Below are 22,573 nucleotides of genomic sequence, written 5' to 3' on the forward strand. Positions count from 1 at the left end.
AGGATGTGTTCCAAAGAGCTTTGGATCAAAAAGTCTTTCAGTGATTTTATTCCAAATTTGGCCCAGAAAAGACCAACAAAAACAAAACAAAACAAAACAAACCCAACCAAACCTGACACCACTATCTATTCCAACCTTGATATTTAACTGTTTGATAATGGTTGTCTTTTCAGGGAAGGAAAAAAATCTTACCAAACTATAGGTGACCCTGATTGAAGTGACCAACACAAGGAAGAATTTATCCTGGAGAAGTATGCCGGAAATCTTGATAAACTTTCAGCCAAAGACAACAAAGTAGATGGATGTTTCTTGCTTTTAGGGTCCTTTCATAAGAACTACATGCCATGGGTGCTATCAGCTTCCAGGGTCAGTAAAGCTGTCTCAACCACTTCGACAGCCTTTGAAGCAGCTTTTTGTTCACAGAATCATAGAATAGTTTGGGTTGGAAGGGACCTTTAAAGGTCATCTAGTCCGACACTGCTGCAATAAGCAGGGACATCATCAACTAGATCAGGTTGCTCAAAGCCCCGACCAACCTGACCTTGAACACTTCCAAGGTTGGGGCATCTACCACTGTTCTGGGCAACGTGTTCCAGTGTCTCACCACCCTAATCGTAAAAAAATCCTTCGTTACATCTAGTCTAAATCTACCCTCTTTTAGCTAAAAACCATTACTCCTTGTCCTATTGCAAAAGGCCCTACTAAAATGTTTGTCCCCATCTTTCCTATACTCCCCCTTCAAGTACTGGAAGGCCGCAATAAGGTCTCCCCATAGCCTTCTCTTCTCCAGGCTGAACAACCCCAACTCTCTCAGCCTTTCTTCATAGGAGAGGTGCTCCAGCCCTCGGATCATTTTTGTGGCCCTCCTCTGCACCCACTGCAACAGCTCCATGTCCTTCCTGTGCTGCGGGCCCCAGAGCTGGACACAGCACTCCAGGTGGGGTCTCACCAGAGAGGAGTGGAGGGGCAGAATCACCTCCCTTGACCTGCTGGCCACTCTTCTTCTGACGCAGCACAGGGTATGGTTGGCTTTCTGGGCTCTGAATGCACCTTGCAAGCTTATCTCCCGTTTTTCAATCACCAGTATGCCCAAGTCCTTCTCAGCAGGGCTGCCCTCAATCCCTTCATCCCCCAGCCTGTTGGTTCTGGGGACTGCCCCAACCCAGGTGCAGGACCTTGCACTTGGCCTTGTTGAAACTCATGAAGGTCACATGGGCACAGTTCTTGAGCTTGTCCAGGTCCCTCTGGGTGGCATTCCGATGCTGACAAGTCAACACACCACACAGCTTGGTGTTGTCTTCAAACTTGCTGAGGGTGCACTTGATCCCACTATGCTGTTGATGAAGATATTAAACAGCACTGGTCCTACTATGCAATATGAACCCCTGAGGGACACCAGTTGTCACTGATCTCCATCCAGACAACCTATTCCGTTCCTCCTCTATTAGTAACCTTTTACATTCCTCCTTCACAGAAGCTGTTGGACATATGCATGCATTAGTTTATCAGACTTGGTTGCAGCAGTTTTTATTTGGTACAGTATTTTGATCATATTCTACTTCTTGACTGTAGATAAAATCTCACTTGCAGATCAGCGTGCAAAAGGCTGTTCTTGCCTGAGAATATCAATGTATTTCTCCGTCAGTGTTCATATTGCTACCTGTTCCTTGCTGGGCATTTTCACACATTTCGCAAAAGGCATTTGACTGCTTAATAGCAGTTTTATCAGAAAAAATGCAAATTACTATTTACTACACATTTTTGATTCTCATCTTAGTGTCAGATGCTGCTTCTCTGTTGCTACTCTTTCTAAGACTTCATTTAGACCTTAGAAATGAGGATTCACCTTATAAATTAAGAGCATTCATTCTGAGTAAAGCTTGCATTCACTGTTTAGATGTTTGGAAGATAGTAGATTTCAGCATGGCCCTTATGTTGAGCAAATTCAGATTTCTACAGAAGAGAGATGTTTGGAATTCTTGAATGACTGCATCTTGCCTAATAACACACTGAAAAATCAAGTTGCAAATGAAGGCACTCTCTGTGTGATATCCTCCTATCTCCACACCTTTCCAATAAAATGAAATGGAGAAAATACAGAAGAGGAAAGCAAAACCCATTTATCACCTAAAGCAACTTCAGTTTTGTTCATGAAACACATCTTAAAGTATTTGTTTTTATGGAAATTTGGCATTCTTAGTAGAAATGAAGACACAGAACAGCCATTGAATTAATCAGGAAAAGGCCCTTCCAGCCTGAGAATTGGGCTCATTGAAATAGCTCCTTCAAGCCTTAGTTTATATTAGCACAAGAGAACTACTAATTTTATCAGGCTCATGACAAAATTAGATACCATCAACTAGATCATGTATGCAGTTCTGCTGAATCTGACATGCTTTACCAGAACAGAACAGTTTTAAGGAATTCTTGCCAATCTCATACAGAGAAGTTCAGCAGAGACACAGAACTATCTGCATGAAAGCTAAAAAGTAATTGTTTATTTAAGGCATCCTGGACAGACTGTATTAAAATCTCCTATGGAATTCAGGTTAAATCTGTGCAACTGGTTAATTTTTTGTATTATAAAAAAACAGTTCTCAGAACACTTGCATGTAATTATTCAGTATGAAATTCTTCTGAGCACCCATCCTTCAAAAGCCTGTGAGATCTTTAAACATGACGGTTTGTTTTCATGGTGCTTACAGTGGGATTTCTTTCAGCATAACTTATGTTCTGACTCACAACAATATATATTTTTAGTGTGATGTGTATTTCTCTTAAGGTGTTCGGTCAAGAAAAACAACATTTTTTTTTTAATATTGGCATCTTTAAATTCAAAATTAATACAAACCCATGAATCTTCCTTCAAGTTGTAAACCTGATAAAGAATTAGTCCAAGCATATTTTCACATTTATTTGGGCTAAGAGTAGCCAGTTATTAGCAGTATTTCACAGTTGTGCAACATAGTCCCATACCACAATCCAATTCTGTACGGTTCTTCTGATCTAATATACACAACTATACCTTTTCAAAAAACATCCAGAAGTTTCAAAAGCTGTGGACATACAAATTTTGCTGGTGTTGCTGAATAACTAGTTGACCATTAACTAGTTAGCTGGCAGCTTCAAGTTTATCCATACATCCGTGATACCAAGCTACAAAAAACTGAGACACCCTGCAAATGAATACTCCAAGCATTTATAACTGCACACTGCGTTTCAGTGTAAAGTGTTAGGAATATGATTGCTATTTTGTCCAATTTTGAGGGCCCTTTCGTTCTTTTCTTTTTTCCCTCTGTTGAAGAAAATACTCATTTTAGCTTTTAAGGTACGGGATGTTTGCGGTAAACTTGGATCACATACTGAGGAGTTCAATTGTTTTGGTCACTACCATGGAAATGTGACTAGACAGGCACAAGAAATTTCTCAGGTACCTTTTTTTTCTTTTCACTAAGCACAGCTTACATGACACTTTTCTAAATTTAGATATGTACCTAGAACTAGAACATTTGTCGTTTCAAACAGGGCTGCCTCTACCTTGTTGGCCTTCCCCCTGATTCTTACCCATAAACAATCAACTCTCGTCACAATCGTCAAGCTCTAGACAGTCAAAACACTCCCTACAGGGCTACACCACCTCCTCTCCTTCCTTTCCCATCCCTTCTGAAGAGTTTATAGCCATCCATTGCAGCCCTCCAGTTGTGCGCGTCATCGCACCATGTTTCCATGGTGGTAACTATATCATTGTTTTCCTGCTGCGCAACAGCTTCCAGCTCCTCTGTTTGTTGCCCATGCTGCGTGCATTGGTGTAGCTGCACTTCAGTTGGGCTATAGATCCCACCACCTTTTTGCGGGGAGGAAACCCTAATGCCTATGTGACCGTTTTCAGGCACTTTCATGGTTTCTGACACATCCGTAACCCTTCCATCTTTGCTGCTGCATGGCTTTCCATCCCCTACCTCCTCTCTCCTCTGAGACGGCAGACCAAGGGACCTTGCTAGCACCCCATCCATCAAATATTGTTGTGCCACGCCCGGGCTTATCTCTTGTGAGCCTGGTTTTATCCCTTCCCCCGTCAAATCTAGTTCAAAGCTCTTTCAATGAGCCCTGCTAACTTCTGTGCAAAGATCCTTTTCCCCCTTGTGAGGCAGGTGTACCCTGTCTGTCGCCAGCAGGCCTGGTGTTGTGTGAACTGACCAATGATCAAAAAACCAAAATTCTGCTGGTGACACCAGACTTTTTCCACAATAGCGCCAGAGGTAGTTGCTACAAACTAGTACTGGTATTTTTTAACAGCAGGTATAACAGGATTGAACTCATGAGAAACAAGGTAAATGTATTGTCCAGTATTCTTTTTCAGAAGGAAGTTTGGCTTTGAAAAGAAAAAAATGCATATGCTTGGATAAAAGTGCAGGTGGAGATGTCTAGTCTCACTCAAACTCAAAGGTAGCTAAAAACCACATGTAAATCATGTAAGTAACATGAAAAACAGCTATATATCAAATACTTACAAATAAAGCGTCAAAGTCAGGCAACAACAAATATAGTGAAATGTTTCTACGTGCTTACTGTTAAGATTTTAAAAAGTGCCAGATAGCTCACTCTTATTTCAAAAAACAGAAAAATATGGAAAATATTTACTTAAGTAAATGAAGAAAATCTAGACTGGTACAATGTAAGTTACAACAGTAATTCAGTCATTTTTCTAGTTAAAGGCATTAGTTTGGTACATTTTCGTGGTTTTACATCGCAACGTAGTTAAGCCTTTACTCAGATGATAAATGTCGGTTCTGGGATATGCTGCTGCAAACACTTGGCAGTGCAAATCTATGCTTTTCAAATGAAGCATAAGAATTGGAGGGTAAGGAGGGTGGGAAGAGGTAAAACAAGTGATACACCAGAAAAAGTAACAAAGCTGATTGTCACATTTTGAAACTATGTTTTTAGTATATAAGAATTTAAAGTTATCATAAATACAAAATTTAGTAAACTTATAACCACTATAAAAATTTGCATTTTTTAAAGTTACAAATCCAACATGTGCATTTATACATCTGAACGGTAGCTTACAAAACACATTCCGAAGGTGAACGACAACACAGTAGAATACAGCCCTGTTCTCTCCTCACATGCATTTCTTTAAACAAATTTCTCACCCAGCCTAATCTGAAATACAAACACTTTCAAAGGTTGTGTCCACCAAGGATTTTAAGCCACTTATTCTGTTTTCTTTGCCTGTCTTTTCTTAACACCATCACGGTGCTGTTCAGAAGACTGGTCACAGACTGAAGAGCCATTGGAAGATGCAGCACCTTCACTCCTCAGTTTGGATGGTGTCTTTTGCAAGCCAAAGAACAGATGGCCTAATGCAGCCTCAAAGGGAGCAAATGGAGAAGTTGCAGATCTTGTCAGCATCATTGTTACCTATGAAGAACAAGATCAAGTTACAATAAAAGTTTTAATGGCTTCAAAGCGATTGAAAACAAGCTCAAAGCTGAATGGATGTATGGCATTTCTAACTTTCTATCTGAGCACGAGGCCATGCCACCAAGAACAGAAATATGTTCATTTTAGCTTGAATTGATCGAAGAATGCTTGTCATTCTGACCTACACTCTTCACACAGCTATACACGGATAATGTGCACAAAAAAACTTTCTATGTAAGTTTACTAAAATCATCCTAAGAGTAAACCACATTTAGTGTCATACAAAATAGCAAAGAGCAACTTTTATGTGTAAGTTTTGTACCTTGTTCAAACTGAAAAACTGTAAGCAGAGTGGCTACTTCCATTTAAATTGAAAGACTGTGATGTTCAAGAACCTAAATATATATGCACAGTCAGACTTTAGTTAGAATTCCAGACAGCCATGCTTATTCCATAAAACTGAGAGATTTAGGTGGAAATTCCTTAGAATATGTCACTTGGAATCAGGATAGAAAAAAATATTTTGTAGATCCAGGTACTGGACAAGTTTATATTGTAACAGTTTCTACAGTTTTCAGAAACATGAGAAGTTTCTAAAACAAGACACTACTACAGAACTATGCTAGATCCACAACTGTTGGTTTATTAAAGTGGATGCTCAAGTTCCTGATTGTCAGTATGACCATCAGTTTAAGAACTTATTCACTTCAGTGCAGCCTGACAGCCAGCTTCTGAAGACAGCTATAATTTCTCACTTCCAAAAAAACACTCCTTTCCTTCCCCATTCACAGCATCCTCAGCTGAACAATGCATTTATTGGTTTAGGTGGAGAATCAAAAGCATCATCTTGAACTCGTGATTCTTTAAAGGAACTTCTCTAGAATTAAACTTGTCAGCTACTTCACAGAAAGGAGACTGGCAACCACCACTTTAAAACAGTCTCTAGTCAAGAGTAGCTCTGAAGCTCTTAAAATTGCCAGACTTCGGCTAACAGACTTTGTTATTAGCTAATAATACTGAAGACCGGGATCATCCTGGAACCAAACAGGACTGGAGGGATTAAAGGATTCACTAGAGAAGTAGTATCTATTTTACTATAAATGTAGTTACAGCTACTTGAAAGTGGGTTTGATACACTTTCTCTTCCCACCTAAACACTTATGTTCTGAACACTTCAAGCTAGATGAGAACCTTGTTGGTTTGTTTTGCAAACCCACAGATGTCTGCACAGGTACAAGGAAGGCATTAAGCAGCCAGGAAAAGGCAGAGAACAGGAGAGTTTCTTTCTACAGGCATAAGCTTTGTTTGAGATTACAGACATACAAGCTTGGCATATCAACTGGTGGTTGGCAAAAGTCCTGATTTTTTCTTGTTTTGGTTTTTTCCCCATACATTGAACAGCATTACACAGAATCACAGAATGGTAAGGGTTGGAAGGGACCTCTGGAGATCATCTTGTCCAACCCCCCTGCTTGAGCAGGTACACCCAGAGCAGGGGGCACAGGAATGCATCCAGGTGGATTTTGAATGTCTCCAGGGAAGGAGACTCCACACCCTCCCTGGGCAGCCTGTTCCACTGCTCTAAGAATAGGTCTTCTGTTCTGCTCCTGTATAGAAGACTAAACACAGGTTCAAGACTTCAGTAGGAACTGGTCTTCCCATCCAGAAGCATGCATTCTAACTTGTGGTACAATGTTTAAAGGCATGTTTTTCGCTCTGAAATAATGAAATAAAATATTTTCTGTTATTCAGTTACTTGCAACACTTTCTTATTCTTACCTTGGAAATGACGAGAAAGATGGTGTATAAAAACACAAGGTTGTGTCTTGCTATTGGCAAATACTGGCTATGTTGCAGAGTGAAAAGAACTGCTCCTATCAAAGTTACCTTCACAGGGCTGGAAATCAAACAAACAATGTTAATTTCTCTTCTCTACTCTCCAGTAAAAGTTGCCATGGCCTGGAAAGCAATAAATGTTCCCAGCGTGCAAAAGCATTTTTTCTGAATATTACTAATGAAAACTTGTGGTAACAGTGTCCAGGTCCAAAAACTAGCCATAATTAAACTAAGACTTTCACCAGGCAAATTCATATTTGACAAGTCCTCCTCAAATCAATGCCTCTATTCGAACTCTATATGTCAGCTTGCTCCCCTTCTTCCTCTCCCAATATATCTTACTGAAGAGTTAAATCACAAAGTTTGCACTACTTGGACTAGACTTAAAAACAGGTTCTTCTCCTATACTCCAGGTGTTGGTTACTCCAAGGAGTTGCTTAAGGTGTTGAAGAACAACATAGTCAAAGTCTCGGTCCACTGTGACACTCCAGCAGGCCTAGGTTTTGCCAAGATAACTGTGTTGACTTGAGATGTACAAAGATTTAAATCTTCTAGCTATCTTCTTTGTGGTGGTAAATCCCTTGCTAGGTATGCAGTGAGGAAACATGAGAACTTTGGTCAGTTATCTGAAGTTGTCTGAGGAGAGAGCGCTAATATACTGGCAGAAAAATTCTGTGCATTTCTTAATCTGTATCTACATGTGACATGTACAGGTGACACTCCTGTTATCACAGAGCATCTAGTGTAGACATATTCTTCACTGTCTCTTCAGTAATGCAGATATTTACTGCATCAACTATCTGCTCAGGAGGACCAGAAATACAACTCTGTGTATAAGGCATCTCATCCATTTGCAGAATGTTTTATCTGTTTAACTTTGTGACTTACTTCTATTTAGTATTCTTAAGCTTTTCGTATTAAACAATTTTAAAAGACCTTTCTGAGTTACTCTGAGCCACATCCACCACGGAGAAGGAGAATATATGCAAGTGCTGTTATAGTCAGTAAGTACTGCTCTACTGTTACACCTGTACATACAGTGTTATTTAGGTACAGTGCTATTATTTAGTGACCTCCTCCTTCTGGCAGTTTGCTTTCAAGACTGCCACTCCACCAGTGACAGAGGGAGAGAAATTCTAAATACTTGGAATTTCAGAAAAAGCCAACAACTAACATAAGCCATAAAAAGTTGAAATATTGCCAAAGGAAAGGCTACAAATTTCTCTTCTGTTACTCTGTTGCTAAGAGTGGCTGCAGAAAAGCAAGATAACTTTTAAAAAAAATATATTTCTAAAGACCTGAGAGTAACATGGGAAAGATCAAACAAATTTTAGGAAATTACCACAGTGATCTTATCTTGACTTAGAATAATAGCTTGTTGCTTTCTAGCCTGTCTCAATTCTCATTTTACTGTACAGACTAAACCAGGAGCCATGTAATATTCCCATTCTTTGCATCTGCAAGAGAAGTAACATTTCCTATCTTGCAGTCCATTTTTGCTATATTGAATAACCAGTTTGCACCTTCTCAAAAATCTATGAAGGAAAAAACATTGACAGAGAAAGGAAGAGTGACAACACTCAAAGGAAGCCATCTTAGTGATGCTCAGAACATGCGCCGAAAATGCAGACTTCACTCACATACTTCTGGTACAACTGTCCTTTCATTTTGGATAAAAGACCAGGTCCCTGTAAGACAAATTGAGTCAATACTGCTTTCCAGCAACTTCCCACTGACTCAATACTGCTTTCTGCCAAATAATTTTTGTTGACTCATCTTCCCATTTGGTGTTCTTGTGCTGTGAAGCTAAAATGATTAAAACATCTGCTAAAATTACCAAAGGTCATCAACCCATCTTTCACAAGATACACACCAAAACATTGAGTACAAACATGTCCTACTGCTTTTTTTTTTTATCTGAACCCTAAAAGCGAGTGTCAACACAAGGAGTTAGCAAAACAACAGTTAACATGTTGCAGCCTTTTCTCAAAGCTTACTATGACATCTTCAGTAGTTCATTGGTTTCAGGTTTCCACACTCCTCTTACCAGCTGCTCAAAGTTGGAAATTAGGCCACCGCCAGCTCCTGAAATGAAAAGATTTATGATAAGCCTCCACTGACTGCTACCGCTACCACACAACCTATTATTGCTCCCAGCAAAGCTTGTTACACCAGGTGCCAAATGTGGCACCCAAAGCTCAGACTTAAAGAGACTAATCCAATCTTTTATACATGGATGACTTGAGCAACCAACATGAAACCTCAAAGGTTTAGCTACTTAGCAAGAACCTCAGGTTTACCTTTATGTGATAGCATCTGACCCGATGCACTCATCACTACGAACAAATGCCTGAACTGCCAAAGTAAATGTTCAAAAAAGCTTCTATCATTCCATTCTTCATGTCATCATGTAAGTACAGAGAGTGTCTCTATATAAACTACAAGGACCCTCTGCGAGAAAAGTGGATATGTATTTTTTACATTAAAAGAATACAAGACATAAGGAGATGTTATGACACTCTGGCCAATGAGGCTGATCTGAATTATAATCTGATAAAAAAATATGTTATATCATAACATTAACACGTTATGTCCCAGAGCAAATAGAAACAAGAGCCGCAATACATCCTGAAGTGGTTCTAACATTATGACTACAAACACAGCTGCTAGGAAGGTGGCTTCCACAGTCTTACTCCAAAGAGTAGGCAGGCAAGAAGGTTCATTCCTGTGTTTAAAATCAGCTAATGGTGACAGCCAAAAAAGCTAAGAAAACAAGTTCTGTTCTTCAGCCACCTACAAGGAAAACAGCTCTGAGGAAATATGCTATTGGAAAGTTTAGTAATAGCACTGAAGCCACATAGGAGATCTACTACTTTATTGCCATCAACTGCCCATCCTACAAGTCCTCACAAGACCTTCTGAAGGGATAAGATGAGCTTCCTTCAATGTCATTCAATGTCACCCTTAATCCAAGCAGAAAAACTGCTGCACAGGCTTTCCCCTTGAGGGGATAGCAGACTGTATTAGGACTATCACATCCAGCACAGCAAGGAATGGTGCTACAGTTATGCTGAAGGGCTAGCCATTTAAATACCACTCCAAAACATCACAATCCATCAGAACAAGATTTTATGCATGTTACCTCTGGCCCAGCCCACAGCTACCATGACAAGCCAGGCATCTTTGAAGTGGCTGTCTGCATGTGCAATGCCAGCTGTTATCTTCCAAGTCCTAGTAACTTCTTTCATTCCTGCAACCAGAAGCCGAAGAGGCAGAAAGGCAAAGCACTGATAGAATATGTCTTGTGGGCAGTAAAACACAAGATACCTGAAAATCATGAGAAACCACGTTAGCAGCATTCAAAAGTTTTTGCTAAGGAATCCACTTTTTAACAGCCTTTAAAGATATTTTTGGTATATGACTAGCAACGCATGATATATTACTGATAACTCACTGTCTTGTGCAGTAGACATATTGGAACAATACACAGACCCCTGGGGAACACTACTAGTGAGAGGCCTCCATCCAGACTCTGCTCCATTGATCACGACCCTCTGAGTTCTGTTGTTGGGCCAGTTCTGAATCCACCTCACTGTCCACTCATCCAACCCACACATCCTTAGTTTGCCTGTGAGGATGCTATGGGAGACAGTGTCAAATGCCTTACTGAAGTCAAGACAGACAGCATCCACTGCTCATCATGTTTTTATAATTCAAATTATTAAATTAGTGTCTGACCAACTTTGTGTGGTTTGGTTTTTTGTGGTTTATTTTTTGTTTGGTTGGGTTTTTTACAGGATTACAACAAGGTGGTAAATTACATGCTGACACCGTGTTTTCATACTGATAGGTACATGGGGGTATATAAATTCCCCAAGAATGCCTCCAGTAGTTAGTGCCATGCCAGATGAAATGCACACCTATTTTCAAACACGTTTCACATCTTAGTAACCATCAATTCTAGCTTTTCCAGCTTGCCTATTACAAGCACATTTCTTTTTTCAAAGCGTTGAAAACACAATACTTAAAATTTAATATCTTTTATCAACTTGCTTTTAAAACAAAGTAAAGTTAAAGATGGCTAACAATGAAATCCTAACATGACAGAAAATTTTACAAGATTAGATTCTGTGGTGTTTTATTTTACCTCTTCAAACATAAACAACTTTCATAAATAAACGTCAATCATTTCCTGTGATGGGGAAATTTTCTACCCTGGTATGGTGCTCAGGTTACTATCCATTAATGATTTTTCAGATCGGCAGTGATGAAGTTGCAAGAAGTCCGAGGGCAATCAAGAGAGACTTCAGGGCCTTGGAATGATTAGTTAAGGGATCAAAAGGAAAAACAGCATTCTCCTCTGTCTTGCCAGTTGGAAGGAATGATGAGGGAAGAAAGAAGACCCAGCAGGAAAATACTTGGCTCCAAGCATGATGTCACCAGCAGAATTTTGGTTTTTTGATCATTGGTCAGTTCACACAACACCAGGCCTGCTGGCAACAGACAGGGTACACCTGCCTCACAAGGGGGAAAAGGATCTTTGCACAGAAGTTAGCAGGGCTCATTGAAAGAGCTTTGAACTAGATTTGACGGGGGAAGGGATAAAACCAGGCTCACAAGAGATAAGCCCGGGCGTGGCACAACAATGTTTGATGGATGGGGTGCTAGCAAGGTCCCTTGGTCTGCCGTCTCAGAGGAGAGAGGAGGTAGGGGATGGAAAGCCATGCAGCAGCAAAGATGGAAGGGTTACGGATGTGTCAGAAACCATGAAAGTGCCTGAAAACGGTCACATAGGCATTAGGGTTTCCTCCCCGCAAAAAGGTGGTGGGATCTATAGCCCAACTGAAGTGCAGCTACACCAATGCACGCAGCATGGGCAACAAACAGAGGAGCTGGAAGCTGTTGCGCAGCAGGAAAACAATGATATAGTTACCACCATGGAAACATGGTGCGATGACGCGCACAACTGGAGGGCTGCAATGGATGGCTATAAACTCTTCAGAAGGGATGGGAAAGGAAGGAGAGGAGGTGGTGTAGCCCTGTAGGGAGTGTTTTGACTGTCTAGAGCTTGACGATTGTGACGAGAGTTGATTGTTTATGGGTAAGAATCAGGGAGAAGGCCAACAAGCAGATGTCACAGTAGGTGTCTGTTACAGACTGGCCAAGCAGCAGCTGGGAGAATCCTCACAATTGCTAACCCTTGTCCTCGTGGGGCAATTCAACTTACCAGGTATCTGCTGGAAATACAATACAGTAGAGAGGAAACAGTCTAGGAGGTTCCTAGAGTGTGTGGAAGATAACTGCCTGACACAGCTGGTGAGTGAGCCAACTAGGGGAGGCACACCACTGGCCCTGTTTTTTATTAACAGAGAGAGGACTCGTGTGTGATGTGATGGTTGGAGGCTGCCTTGGGCATAGTGATCACAAAATAATAGAGTTTTTTATTCTTGGAGAAATAAGGAGGGGGGCAGCAGAACTGCTGCCTTGGACTTTGGAGAGCAGACTTTGGCCTGTTCAAGAAGCTGGTTGACAGAGTCACTTGGGAGGCAGCCCTAAAGGGCAAAGGATTCCAGGAAGGCTTGATGTTCTTCAAGAAGGAACTCTTAAAGGCACAGGACTAGGCTGTCCCCATGTGTCAAAAGACAAGCCAGAGGGGAAGACGGCCAGGTTGGCTGAACAGAGAGCTTTGGCTGCAACTCATGAAAAAAAGGAGAGGTTATGAGCTTTGGAAGAAAGGGCTGGCAACTCAGGAGGACTACAAGGTTGTTGTGAGGTTATGCAAGGAGAAAATTAGAGGGGCCAAAGCCCAGCTAGAATTCCATCTGGCTACTGCCATATAAAACAATAACAATGTTTCTATAAATATATTAGCAACAAAAGGAGGGCTAAGGGGAATTTCCATCCTTTCTTGCATGCCATGGGAAACATAGTGACAAAAGTTTCAGGCCCCTCAGTACAGGAAGGACATCGAGGTGCTGCAGCGTGTCCAGAGAAGGGCAATGAAGCTGGTGAAGGATGTGGAGAACAAGTCTTATGAGGAGCAGCTGAGGGAACAGAGATTGTTTAGTCTGGAGAAGAGAAGGCTGAGGGCAGACCTTATTGCCCTGTACAACTACCTGAAAGGAAGTCGTAGTGAGGTGGGTTTTGGCCTCTTCTCCCAAATAACAAGCAGTAGGACGAGAGGAAGTACCCTCAAGTTGCACTAGGGAGATTTAGTTCGGATAGCAGGAAAAATTTCTTCACCCAGAGGGTTGTCAAGCACTGGAACAGGCTGCCCAGGGAAGTGGTTGAGTCATCATCCCTGGAGGTATTGAGAAGATGCAGGTACATGGTGCTTAGGCACATAGTTTAGTGGTGGACTTGGCAGTTCTATGTTAACAGTTGGAGTTGATGATCTCAAAGTTCTTTCCAATCTAAACAGTTCTACAGTCCTATGATTCTAACAAAATCCTGTTCTTACAGAGACCTTCAAGGTCTCAAGAAAAATAAAAAATAAAAATCAAGATTAGCTATCTAGATTACTTATGCACAGGAATGAGAGTAACAGTTAAGTAGAAGCAGAGAAAGCCTTTAAAAGATGGGAAGGTAGTTTTAAATTTTCTAAATAAAAAGATACTTTCCTTTTGGTTTAGGGTTCTGAGCTCAATCTTGTCTACCAAGAATATCCTAGGCTGTATCCTTCTCCTGTTTACTCAGGGTGCAATGCATAGATGTACTTCTCATATCTAGTTTACTTCATTAGAACTACTAGCAAACACCACAACCAGCAAGAGTCATATGCTTTATGGTTTGAGATGAGAAATCAGGACAGCACAGGGCTTGGGGTAGATTTTGTTTGTTTGGGGTTTTTTTGTGTTTTGTTGGTGTTGTGTTTGTTTTTTAGGAAAAAAAAAATGCTTATCCTTTACAGCAGAATGCCAGGAAGTTTCCTCCCCAAAAAGGCAAAGTTTAGCTGAAGTCTTGTCCTAGTTATATATTTTCTTTTTCTGCAGTGGATATAGTACCTTGCCACTGCAAACTTCTAAAGTTTCTTCTCTTCAAGACCTCCCAAAGTGAAGCATACAATAGCCTATTTCTCACATACAAAAAAGTTGTTGGAATTTACACTAATAGCTAACTACTGCTCTGGTGTTCAGTTTTAGCTTTACTTTTGAACTACTCATATTCTCCCTTTTTCCTCCTATTGTAAAGTCAATTGCCTTTGTATGCAGCCACGCTTCAGCTGATAGGAAGTCAAAGATGTATAGAGAGCATGTATTTTAATGGCTACTGCAAATAGCCATTTAAGCCATGTACCCAACAGACAACTAACCAGAATTAATCTGCAATTGCAGAATGTGGGTTTAGGACCCTGAGGCACAGGTAACTGGATTGAACCCACATGGCAGTCCCACCACGGCATTTTTTCCCGTAATTTCTGCTAGCACACTTGCTAACAGTAGATGTCGCTGTCCTACAGACTATTCAGCAGCATTTCTTAAGCATAGCATAACCCCTTCTATGTGCGGCTTGGGAAATTCCGCTTCACATGATTTGGGACCAAGAATTAAAGTGATTATACTCATGACGAGAGAACTTTGTAAAACTAGAAGCTTAAAAGGTTTCATATCATACATAGCTCCTCATTAAAACCTCATTTTATTTGTGCACAGTAAAACACATTTGACCATGTTAAGTCCAACAGAAATCATGTACTCCTAACTCATGTCATTTGTTAAAACAGTCATGTTGCCTGCATCAGACCTATATGAACAATAAGCAGATTCTATAAGCTTTGTTAATGCCACACTATTTATTGCACATTATTCATTTCACTGACATGCCTAAATGAAATCTGACATCCTCCATTGCAGCATGAAGACTAGAAGACTAATATATAGACATACACAGACAGATAGAAACACGTACTTTCATTTTAATGAATTTGCAATTATAAAACCTAAGGGGCTACAAGGAACAGATACTAAAGGATTTCAAGCAGATAGCACGCTTCTAAGATAGGAATTGAGAATTTTAAATTCAAAAAACCACTGCTGCTCTCAAATTTTGTTAAATTCGAGGGTTTCTTCAAAGACCACGTTTCGGAATAAACGAACTCCACTGGAAGGCCACATTTATACAAAAATAACTCCAGTGCTTTTTAAAATTCCAAAACAGGCCAAATTGCTGCCTCGTTCATATACCTGACTTTCCATTCAGCTTACTACTGTCTTTCATGAAAACACCCATCCATTTGGGAAAGGGCAAAACATAGAAAAAAAGTATGTCAGGAAGCAGAAACTATAGAGGAAAGACGATCTGTGTCCCAGTTAAAGTTCAAAATTTTTACATCAGCCAGGTTCTGGTCTTCAAGGGCTACTGCTGAAAAACTAGACTGCATTCATGACTTACATATATCCAGAAAAGCAGTAACAGAAGTCCACTTTATCCCAAAGTAATGTTTTCAGCTGTTTGACCAGGACCACTATAAAAATATAAGGCAAGTCTAGTCTAGCGACTGAGCATTTCATTATAAACAGTCCATAAGAACTGTTCTCTTATAAGCATTTTATTACTTTAGAACAGGATCATAACAGCTGTTTTGCTGCAGTGACTTTCTGGATGAAGAGAGAGCACCCAAACCCATAACATTTTTAAGTTAAGCTTCTTATTTATAGGGAATGGTGGTTTAGTACAGTACGGTATAGTATCAGTTTACAAAGTATAGCTTCCTCAGAACCAATACTACTCATCTAACTCAATTGTGGCTGCTTACCAGACTGAAGATGCCAGTAGAATATTTGTGCCCTTTGCCAGAAATGCTACTGGAGGTTCTGCAAGCATCAATGAAGACAAAACTGAACCACCAAAGCAATACAGCATAGCACTAAACCAGCAGGCCACTGGACTTCGGACTGACACTTCCACAGCTCCTGAAACAAAGGGAAAAGACACAGAAATAAACATTTGAGAATCACCTCATATTTTAAAAGTCAGTATTTTTAAAATAATTCACTCCAACATTGTTCCTTTAGGTAATGACAAATTCTGTAGAAATCTGTAGGTTTTCACAGGAAAAGTCTTCAGAAATACAAACTTCAGAATACACTGACTTAAGCATATGCTATCTAAAAAAAAAGTGGAAGACTGACATTGTGTTCTCTGAACATCTTTTGTGGGTTGGTTTATTACAATTCTTTGGCTACCAAGAAGAAAAATCTTTCAGAGCATGGCTGAGAGGTTTCATTGTTAATAACCTGGCATAGATATACAGATGCTTTCAAATTTGTATTAAAAATACATAAGTGGCTTTGCTGACCTAGACAGGATTGGTATTGGTAACTTTTGGGGGGTTATTCTACAAATGATATTTCTACTTTTGAGTGTTCATGAATTCAAAGTCACTGTTTTCCGTTTTCCTTAAAAAGCCCTGCTGTGTTTGCTGACAAAAATGAAAGCAGTATCGAAACCAATTATTAGGTAGTTTCACTTGCAATCCTGAACAGAGGAAAAAAGGTTACCTAATGCCATGATAATAAATGTAAGTTCCCCTTGTTATTAAAAGGTTCCATTTGGTTTTCTCTATTATCTTTAAAATTAATTATCCCTTTTAAACTGCAATTGAACTATGCCAAAAGAGTTTTCAATACTGATAGATTATGTTGGAGGTAATGGGTAGCCTTAACCAGTTTCAGGGGGAAGCTTTCTTAAAGCCAGAAATACCCTCAAGTAGTTGTTTTGACTATTTCCTTCCACTTCAAAAGTCCAATGTTGACAAAGCTTCCCCTTTACACAGGTACAGAGCTCCATTTCTCTGAACTAGTTTCATTTTCCATAGGCCAAAGGCTGAAGTTCACAAAAGCAGAGATGAAACCTAGTGTCTGCCCCAAAATGAAATTTGACATATGTTCCCAATTCATAGAAGAAGCTTTTGGTTTTTCAGGCAGTTCTGTGGGAAAAGAAGTTTCTTACCCAAGACGAGAAGCTCAAATATATCAAAGAGAATACAGCACTCAGTACAATTCCCTTCATACAAAAGTATTAACAAGATTGTTCTGGTTTTAGTGCTTGCACAGCTATCAGCTATTGCAGTGCTATCTAAATTCCTGTGTAACAGCCAATTTATAAAAATGAACATTCCTAAGTATTACTGAATATTTAAATATAAAACAACTTCTCTATTTTTTTTTAACTATTACAAAATTTATCTTCCATGCTGCAGTACCTGGTGCTCAGCTTTGTTATCGCATATTACCACTTCTCCAAAGTAGCTATCAATTATGTTCATGCACATAAAATTAACAGGAGAAAGTTCTAAAGCCTGCTAATGTTACTTAACAGCAAAAGTAAAAATATGAAGTGGGCCATTACATCCATGTCCCATGTAACTGAATGTGGACCTGTTTTCACCAAAATATTTGAAAAGGGTAAGCCACTTGCAAAGTATTAATGGGTTGTGCTTACTACTTTGATGTTTCCTCAATTAAAAAAAAAATCTAAAACTGGTGACAGCCATTTCATTCAGAAAAAACACAAAATTCTATCAAGTAGACACTCATTGGTCTAAAAGAACTACAATAGCTTCCTTCTCACCTGTAATTATTCTCTTGTTTGATGACACAGCTGCATCAGAAGTACTACTATATGCCTACTTCAGCATGAAAGGACTGAATTCCTTTTCTTGCAACAAGACAACATCCTACTCCCACCTTCAGCAGTACTCTCTCTGTTAAGTAACTCCACTAAATGCCGCTGTCGCACTATAGCACAAAGCAACCCTATAGAGAAGAAACATCCCAAACTTTACATGACAATGAGAAAGCCTAGCTAACAAAAGTAGCCAGCATAAACCACAATCACAAGGGAACACGAGCTGGAACTGGGGAGTACTGCTAATAGATCAGCTGTTGCATTATGCACAAGCTTTAACTGCTGGACAGATGTAATACAGGATGGAGTCCTCACAGTAATCTGGTCTTGGAACAAGACCATCAACCAGATCATGACAGGAGGTTCTACATCCAAGAACTGTCAGCTTCCAGACCAGGTTTTAAAACAAAACAAAACAAATAAAACCTTACACTTCAGACATCCATTGTCAGGTGGGTGTGAACCTCTCCTTCATTAGCGTGAAGCTTCTCACCTTGCATTATAAAGAAGTAATCATCTGAACACCTTACTGGTGGCCTTCATCAGAATATCGAACTACCTCCTCCCTCCCCATAAAATGCAGCATGACTGAGAGCTAGTTAACTGAAACTCAGCTGCTTCTTCACTTCACCAGGTGTTCGGTCAGATTACTAATGTAACAAAAGGAAACCATTGAGGTGCTGTGTCTTTGAATTTAACACACTGTATTTTATTTTTCACGCACATGGACATTGACTGCAATTAATGAAACACAGCTAGTAACAACTAGCTGTTTTAAGTTTTAAGGAAAAAGTGGAAGATTCTCATTTATGTGGTTTGAAAAATTTAAATGGATTTCTACTGTACATGTCATAATTTCTAGTTCAACTTGCCTTCTCTCCTACATACTTCGTGAAAATATTTTCATTTCCTATACTAAAGGCCAGATCAAAAAATACTTTTAAAAAATGTAATTCAATGAACTGTTGGAATTGTCTAAAAACTAGTTAGCTTTTTGATTCTCTTTTTGAATCCCTTCTCCTGCCTTTCTGCGACCACTTCCCCACTCTTCCTTTCCCCCATGACCAGCAGCAGGTGGTTTCCAGTTTTCAGGACTCATACATGAATCACCATTCTTATTACCAGATTGTCCTCTTTGAGCAAGCTCCACGACAAAGCATGTGAATTTCTTCATTAAGCTATTATGTGTAAAAGGATAAGAGACTGGAAACTCTACTGGACTTCAAGATCTATCTGTTGGTCAACATTAGAATTTTCTTGGCTCACACACCGGTATTTAACAATTCATACCTGTTTTCTAACAAGGAATATATCCAGCATAGAAGGCAATGAGGCAAAACATGCTGATACCAATTTAAAGCTCATCTTAGTGTTGCTACCTAAATTATGACCGGGATGTCACCTTTCAGAAAACAAACTCACTTTTAAATGGGTCATATATTTTTAAACAAGTGGTCACTTATATTTGTCCTCTGACGCATCCTGTAAAGCTAGTGAGGCATCATACAAACATGCAAAATATGATCTGCCAGAAGGCCACCAGTTCTGCAAATGGTACACTTTAGAAAGTAAAGATAAGGTTTCAAACTACTTCTGTCAGTAGGATAAGATCTGCTTTAAACTTTTCAACATGTTCCAAATAGGCAATCAGGAATACATACCACATATATATCTAAAGAGCAAACCAGAAGGATCTGCAGTTTTTCTAGCACCCCTGTGCAACTATATATAACAACATCAATTGAGCTAAAGGATTTACAGAGTCGGATTTAATTTAGCAAAACTATGCCAAAAAAATTAGTTCTCTTCAAATCACCAGAATCGTGTCATAGAAAATTTGCAAGAACAAAACCAACACGTTCCTTCCAAATATGACACATCCTCAATACCTTTTGCTGTCCCACCATCCCCAAAAAATAAAATTGCCAGTTCTACAAATGACTGGAGTTACAAATGAGCAAGTCCAAAGCAATCCCAAACACACTAACCACAAACTCTTAGTTTAAAACATGTGGAAAACAACATGTCTGTTGTGGCTGCTGTAGCTTGCCAGCACTCAGAAGTGAGCAAGAAAATCTAGCTAGAAGGATGGGAAAAGTCCCAGTTAATGTGCGGCCATCCATGACACAAATACCCACACTGAATCTGATTTTAAGGGGAGAAGGGATGTTGGCATTTTAATGAGACAGTAATCTGGGATAAAACAAACATGGCTCTGACTTGACCACATACTTCTTATATCACCAGCCACTTAAGGCTACCCAGTTATCCACCCATGAAATATAGCTAGTGTTTTAAGTTTCAAAAAATAATATACAATAATAACTAAAGAATATTAATCAATGATAATATATCTATGCTGAATATTTCATAATCACCATTTCAGTTATGATTTAATATTCAGTTCAAACTGCTTGCAAGTGAGAAACAGACCAGCATGCAGCCACCTGAATTGCAGTTATTAATTCAAAGCATTAGAGAACAGTCAAGAGTTCTTAACTTTCCAGATATTAAGCTGAGAAGAAAAAAAAAAAAAATTATCGGTATGGATCTGACCAGACTGCTGACAGCACTTCTTTTATTGTCCAGAAGTCCTGTCCCACTAAAGCTATGCTGATGCTAGCAAAGAGGAGATATTCCTCTCACCCTGGTCTTCAAGTGCATCCATTCCAGAGGGAAGTTTAAAGGTAGTGCATGATAACGTCAAATATCTTTAGACAGAAAGTCCCTTTTTGAATGGAACAGCTATATTACACAATGCCACAAGTCAGCACCCAGAAACAATTTCAGCAGCAATTTGGTGAAGATGCTAGCATACATAAGCATTTTGTATCAGTCTTCACAGTCTGCTAAGGGCACTTACTCAGCAGGAAGTAAAAATTCACCTTGGCACATTTAGGAAGGGACTGAAGAACAAGTTCTCACTAAACAAACAGTGCAAAGCCTTAAAAATCTGAAGCAAGCAGAAGCTCCCAAACCTGCACTGCAATCCTGAAAGCCAGTTCAGTTTCCTACACAGTTACCATCTGGGATGCACAGTAACTGTAGCTGTTCAAAGCCACTCCACAAGTAGTTCTTGTAAACATTAAAACAAGGCTAATCTCTACATTTGTGACACCTGAAAACTAGGCTTGGGGTTAACAACCATAGTGCAAAAGATTTTCTAGAAAAGAGCATGAAGGGATTGAAGTGCCATTACGTGCACAAATACAGAATCCTGTTACTGGGAGTGAGAAGCTTTCCTAACTTATTCTTACAATCTATGGGTACAAAGTAAAAAGTCAGTAGCACACAACCTGCCCATTAGAGTCCTAAGCTGTGTCCTAGAAGACAAAATTGTCTTAACAGCTTCCTGCACATCCAGGGACTGTGAAGGATATAAACCTACGAGACAGTTCTCCTGTCACCTCACAGATCGGCCTGTGATCTGCGTTCCTTCTCTGCATGCATAAAGCTAATTTCAGGGGGGTCAGCCCTTTTATTCTTGGGACTTTCAAAATCTTAAACTGCAAAAAGGTTTTCAGCAAAACTCCTGGCTGATTTCACCAGTGCCTCTAGTTCTGAGAAAGCAAGAAAAGTTCAGTTTGCCACTTCCCATGTGGTTTCAGCTGCCAGTTAGACATTTTTTATTGACAGGCGGACCAACGAAGACTGCAATCTTACGTGCACGCTTATGGACTAACATAGGACGTCTGGATTTCAATGCAAGAACAACACCTGGGCGGGCAGAGCAGGTAGAAGCATCCCGCTGCCAGCGGAGCACCCAGCAGCACCTGGCCACAGCTCTGTGCAACACTTTGGTGTAGAAGCGGGAAGTTTTGCTCACAGGGCTCTCACTTCTGGGGCCACGAGGAGCGCTGACAAACCTCTCGCCGCACCAGACAAAACACTTGGGATTTTACAGGAGTATGCACAGACACTGAGGTTTAGCCACTCCCCGTCATTAAAAAAAAAAAACAACACCAAAATTTGTGGAAAAAAAACCCAAACACCCTCGACCATTTCACAGGCTGACGGGCCTCGGGGCAAAAGACCCCAGCGGTGCTCTAACACCCCACCCCGGGTGAGACACCCGCCACTCTCGCAGAGACCCAGCGGCAAAGCCCGGGCGAGTGCGGGTCACCCCGGGCACCGCCAGCCGCCCCCGGCCCAGCCCCGCTCCCACCGCCCCGGATCCTCTCAGCCGCCCCCCGCCATCTTGCGCGGCGGCCGCCCCTGCCCAGCCGGGACGCGGCCGGGGGCTGCCCGGCCCCCGCCTCTGGCCTGGCCCGGCCTAGCCCGGCCGCGGGGGGACGGGGAGAGCACGGCATGAAGGACGCGGGAGCGACGGGGAAAGGCGGGAGGGCGACAGTGGGGGAAGAGGGGAAGAAGGGGAGGGGGCTCCGTCCCACCCCGCCAACCGTCGCCGCTCACCCCGCTGCTCCTTCAGCGCCATGACGGAGGCCACATAGTGCGCCAGGTCGAAGAAGGGGAACATGGGCAGGCGCGAGAAGAGCAGCGGTACCTGCCACAGCTCCATGGCCGGGCGGCGGCGGGACGGAAGGCCAGGGAACGACTGCCCGGCGCGGCGGCGGCGGCGGGAACCCCGGCGCAAGCTTGGGTCTTGCCGGCCGCCGTCAGCGGCGGGGCGGGGCGGGGCGGGGCGGGGCGGGGCTCAGGCAGCCGCGGGCCGGTGAGGGCG

General features: G+C 41.0%; 1 protein-coding gene across 2 annotated transcripts; it reads right to left on the reverse strand.

The window, feature by feature from the left end:
• Positions 1-2,789: 2,789 nt before the first annotated feature.
• On the reverse strand, positions 2,790-22,566 carry TMEM38B (transmembrane protein 38B). Of its 2 annotated transcripts, none has more exons than XM_064439465.1 (6): positions 22,306-22,566; positions 16,019-16,175; positions 10,406-10,590; positions 9,261-9,348; positions 7,207-7,324; positions 2,790-5,424 (listed from the first exon to the last, which is right to left on the reverse strand). In XM_064439465.1, exons 1-6 carry the CDS (start codon positions 22,409-22,411, stop codon positions 5,218-5,220), a joined length of 861 nt encoding a protein of 286 aa, XP_064295535.1. In that variant the 5' UTR covers positions 22,412-22,566; the 3' UTR covers positions 2,790-5,217. The 2 variants fall into 2 exon arrangements, with proteins under 2 accessions (XP_064295535.1, XP_064295537.1); XM_064439467.1 differs by having other exon boundaries at positions 22,397-22,561.
• Positions 22,567-22,573: the final 7 nt, after the last annotated feature.

The sequence above is a fragment of the Phalacrocorax carbo genome, chromosome Z (assembly GCF_963921805.1).
Source record: "Phalacrocorax carbo chromosome Z, bPhaCar2.1, whole genome shotgun sequence".
In the NCBI taxonomy this organism is placed as follows: Eukaryota; Metazoa; Chordata; class Aves; order Suliformes; family Phalacrocoracidae; genus Phalacrocorax; species Phalacrocorax carbo.

What these genes read in the sequence shown, in the direction of transcription:
- TMEM38B (XM_064439465.1), bottom strand. Translation starts at nt 22,411, where the DNA reads ATGGAGCTGTGGCAGGTACCGCTGCTCTTCTCGCGCCTGCCCATGTTC. An exon ending in GGCGCTGAAGGAGCAGCGGG is followed by an intron (nt 16,176 to 22,305) that starts GTGAGCGGCGAC and finishes CCTTTGTTTCAG; the next exon opens with GAGCTGTGGAAGTGTCAGTC. An exon ending in TCTTTCTCGTCATTTCCAAG is followed by an intron (nt 5,425 to 7,206) that starts GTAAGAATAAGA and finishes TGTTCTTCATAG; the next exon opens with GTAACAATGATGCTGACAAG.